The sequence below is a fragment of the Brassica oleracea genome, chromosome C5 (assembly GCF_000695525.1).
Source record: "Brassica oleracea var. oleracea cultivar TO1000 chromosome C5, BOL, whole genome shotgun sequence".
NCBI classification, from domain to species: Eukaryota; Viridiplantae; Streptophyta; class Magnoliopsida; order Brassicales; family Brassicaceae; genus Brassica; species Brassica oleracea.
Genome location: NC_027752.1, coordinates 1944611 through 1947510, shown reverse-complemented (window position 1 = coordinate 1947510; position 2900 = coordinate 1944611). Strand labels below are relative to the sequence as shown.

Here is a 2900-nt window from a genome sequence, read left to right as displayed (position 1 = left end):
TGTTCATCAATTTCATTATAACACAAAAAAAGACATATATCAATATCTTGAACAATATAATATATATATATATATAACTAACTATATATATAAGCTTAAGATATGTCACCAGTATAGAAATTGCACCGAAAACAACAGTCACATTATCTAAAGGAAGCAATCCAAACTGGTCAAGAGTAACTAAGATTAATCAAACCCACCCAATAGCTACTACCTCTAGGTAGAAAAAGGAGGAAGCCAGTAAGGTTGGGTGAGAACGCTGGGTGCACCATCAGGAGCTAGGTACTGATGTGGGTTTCCAGTAGTGAGATCGTAAAAACCTAAGCCACGTCCCATATGATATATGGAGTTGGGTTTGAGGCCGGTGCAGGAGCTGGCGGGGACGCAGAAAGCCTCGCTGTTCGCAAGGAAAATGCACATGTCTCCAATGTCCTCAGTGTAACACATGATGCTTCCTTCTGTCGTCTCCTCCTCTCTAAACACCATAAACCTCTGTGTTATGTGGTCAATTCTTTCCAACACAGTCGAGTAGAAGCCATGTGTGTACCTGCACCGCCGTTCAAGATACCAAAATTGTTCTCATCATTTTTGTAACAATCTTTTTTTTATCTATTCACATTAACCAGAAAGGGTGACTCCACAAGATGCTCCGTCCTGGTACACGAACTCAAAAGCTCCCATTCCGACTGATCCAACTCTGGGTGGCCACGGTAGACCACCTCTTGGACCTCAGGGATATCTTCTTCCTTGAAGTGGAGATTATAGGAGAACAAGTATTTACCTCCAGGAGCAGGCAAGTAGAATTTTTTGTCTCTTTTGGAATACATAAGATTTGAGTTTTCCAAGCAGCTAGGAGGGGTCAAGATATTAGTCCACTCAAGGTCACGACCGGGCCTGCACAGACTCAGATGGTCACCTACGAACTTGATAGCCACTACACAGTCTTCAAGGTGAGGGGAAGAGGTCATTGCCACGTTGCAGTAGTTAGAGGACAGAGCAGTAAGCCGAGGCAGAGTAATCATGGTGGGGTTTGATTTGGATGCCAATGGATTGTATAAGTCGCTGATGCGTACGGAACGGTCGTGCCGAGCACAGAAAACACCCCATCCATGGGAAGCACCGACCATTTCTTCGTCCATGAGCTCTTTGGGAATTGTTTTGTCGGGGACCGTGACTAACTCTTCTTCAGCAGGGTCGAACAAGAGAATATCTGCAATTTTGTAGCCACCTGGCAAAACTTCCTTGACCCTAGTGCCAAGTGTCAGATACGGTCTGGTTGAGAACAAACGAGCTCTCTCGTGTATCATCTGTCAAGTACAGCAAATCAGACATCAGAGCCCCAAAAAAAAAAAAGTAATTTCCAAAACACTCCATCTCAAACCCTCCGATCCTTATCTTCCTAATGTCAAAAATATTCGTAGACAAACTCATTGGTGTTCCCCTAAAACTAAAAGCCTGTCCAGTTAAACAAAGACCTAACTACCATAGATCCAAACCAATAGACAGAGAAGATTTTACATACAAGAACATTGTTGTTCCGAGATGATAGTTTGGAGAGACGGAAGAGAAACTGAGACATTGTATATTCTTCAAGACCCCACCAGATCAAACAAACCTTAGATACTGATTTTGATGAATTAGAAAATAATTATAAAAAAAGTCAACCAAGATTTCTTTCTTTCTTTCCACTTTCCTTTTTTGTGAAACACAATAGTGGAATCTTTCAATATAATTTTGTTTTCAAATTCAACATCCCTTGTACATTGTTACACAGTATTCTTTTGACCCTGGACTCCGTTCATTCTACAATAACTTCTGTTGACAAAATAAAATCAAGTGCATTCGATAACCTTTTTTGTTTGTTGGTAAAATGCTTTCAATAACTTTCACGTGACTTGTATATAATATCTTTTTTTTTTGGTCAGCAACTTAATTTTATATAATTAACCGACCACATTTCATACTAATTGGTACTTGGACCCGAAATATCAAACGTAGCTGTTACTAAAATGCTTTCAATAAAATGCTTAACCGACCGTAATCTTATATATTAAAATAGAAGTCACAACCTTGATTCATGTGTGATTTTTTTAAAAATAGATCTAATGGACCTATTCTTAAAAAAATCATGTTACATTAAATCTTTAATCTTATCATTTAAATTTTGGATTACCAGAAATTTTTATTGGGCTATCAATAATTGGATTTAAAAAATAAATGATTCATTGGATTTATAGACAGTATAAATTAAATAGATATAATTTAATATTGTAATACTATACCTCTAAATGTTAAATATTTAAACATTTGTCGATGTTAAATTTTAAAATTATAAAGATTTTTTTTTAAATAACAAAAATCATATTATCTAACAATGATTAATCTTTAGTACCTTAAACCAATGAAACCAAATTTTAAACTATATATTTTATTTTAAAAAATAAACAAAAACTAAAATTTTAATTATTTACTCGATAATATAAATCTATAAAGCGAAAATTTTAATTTTTTTTTAACTTTCTAAATTTGTGAAATGTTACAATATCTTTGAATATTACAATAAAATAATATTTTTCTAATCTTTATATATAGTTATGATTTTAATAATGAAATAATAATTCGAAAATATATATAGATATATATAGAAGAATATACAAATACATGTGAAAGTTTGAAACAATCTATTCAATGAAAAAATATATACTGTTAACTTATTATGTTTTAAAAATTGATAGACACATATATTATAATATATACTAATTTAGAATTGAAAAAAAATATTTATATAAAAATAAATGAAAACTAAAACTCGCGCGGTTGCGCGTGGAGATATAGTTCATAAATAGTACTTGGCAAACGTTTCTGTGTAAATGAATATAAACATTTACATTTGTTGCTGT

At 33.8% G+C, this 2900-nt stretch overlaps 1 protein-coding gene across 1 annotated transcript; it reads right to left on the bottom strand.

The window, feature by feature from the left end:
• Window positions 1–216: 216 nt before the first annotated feature.
• LOC106344245 lies at window positions 217–1616 on the bottom strand. Its single transcript, XM_013783655.1, has 3 exons — window positions 1529–1616; window positions 637–1307; window positions 217–547 (listed from the first exon to the last, which is right to left on the bottom strand). The coding sequence occupies exons 1-3, from the start codon at window positions 1577–1579 to the stop codon at window positions 217–219; spliced, it is 1053 nt and encodes a 350-aa protein (XP_013639109.1). The 5' UTR covers window positions 1580–1616.
• Window positions 1617–2900: the final 1284 nt, after the last annotated feature.

Coding starts and splice junctions, on each gene's coding strand:
- LOC106344245 (XM_013783655.1), bottom strand. CDS start 1,579: ATGTCTCAGTTTCTCTTCCGTCTCTCCAAACTATCATCTCGGAACAAC. Junction 1,308..1,528: donor TATCATCTCGGAACAACAAT/GTTCTTGTATGT, acceptor TGTACTTGACAG/ATGATACACGAGAGAGCTCG. Junction 548..636: donor AGGACGGAGCATCTTGTGGA/GTCACCCTTTCT, acceptor ACGGCGGTGCAG/GTACACACATGGCTTCTACT.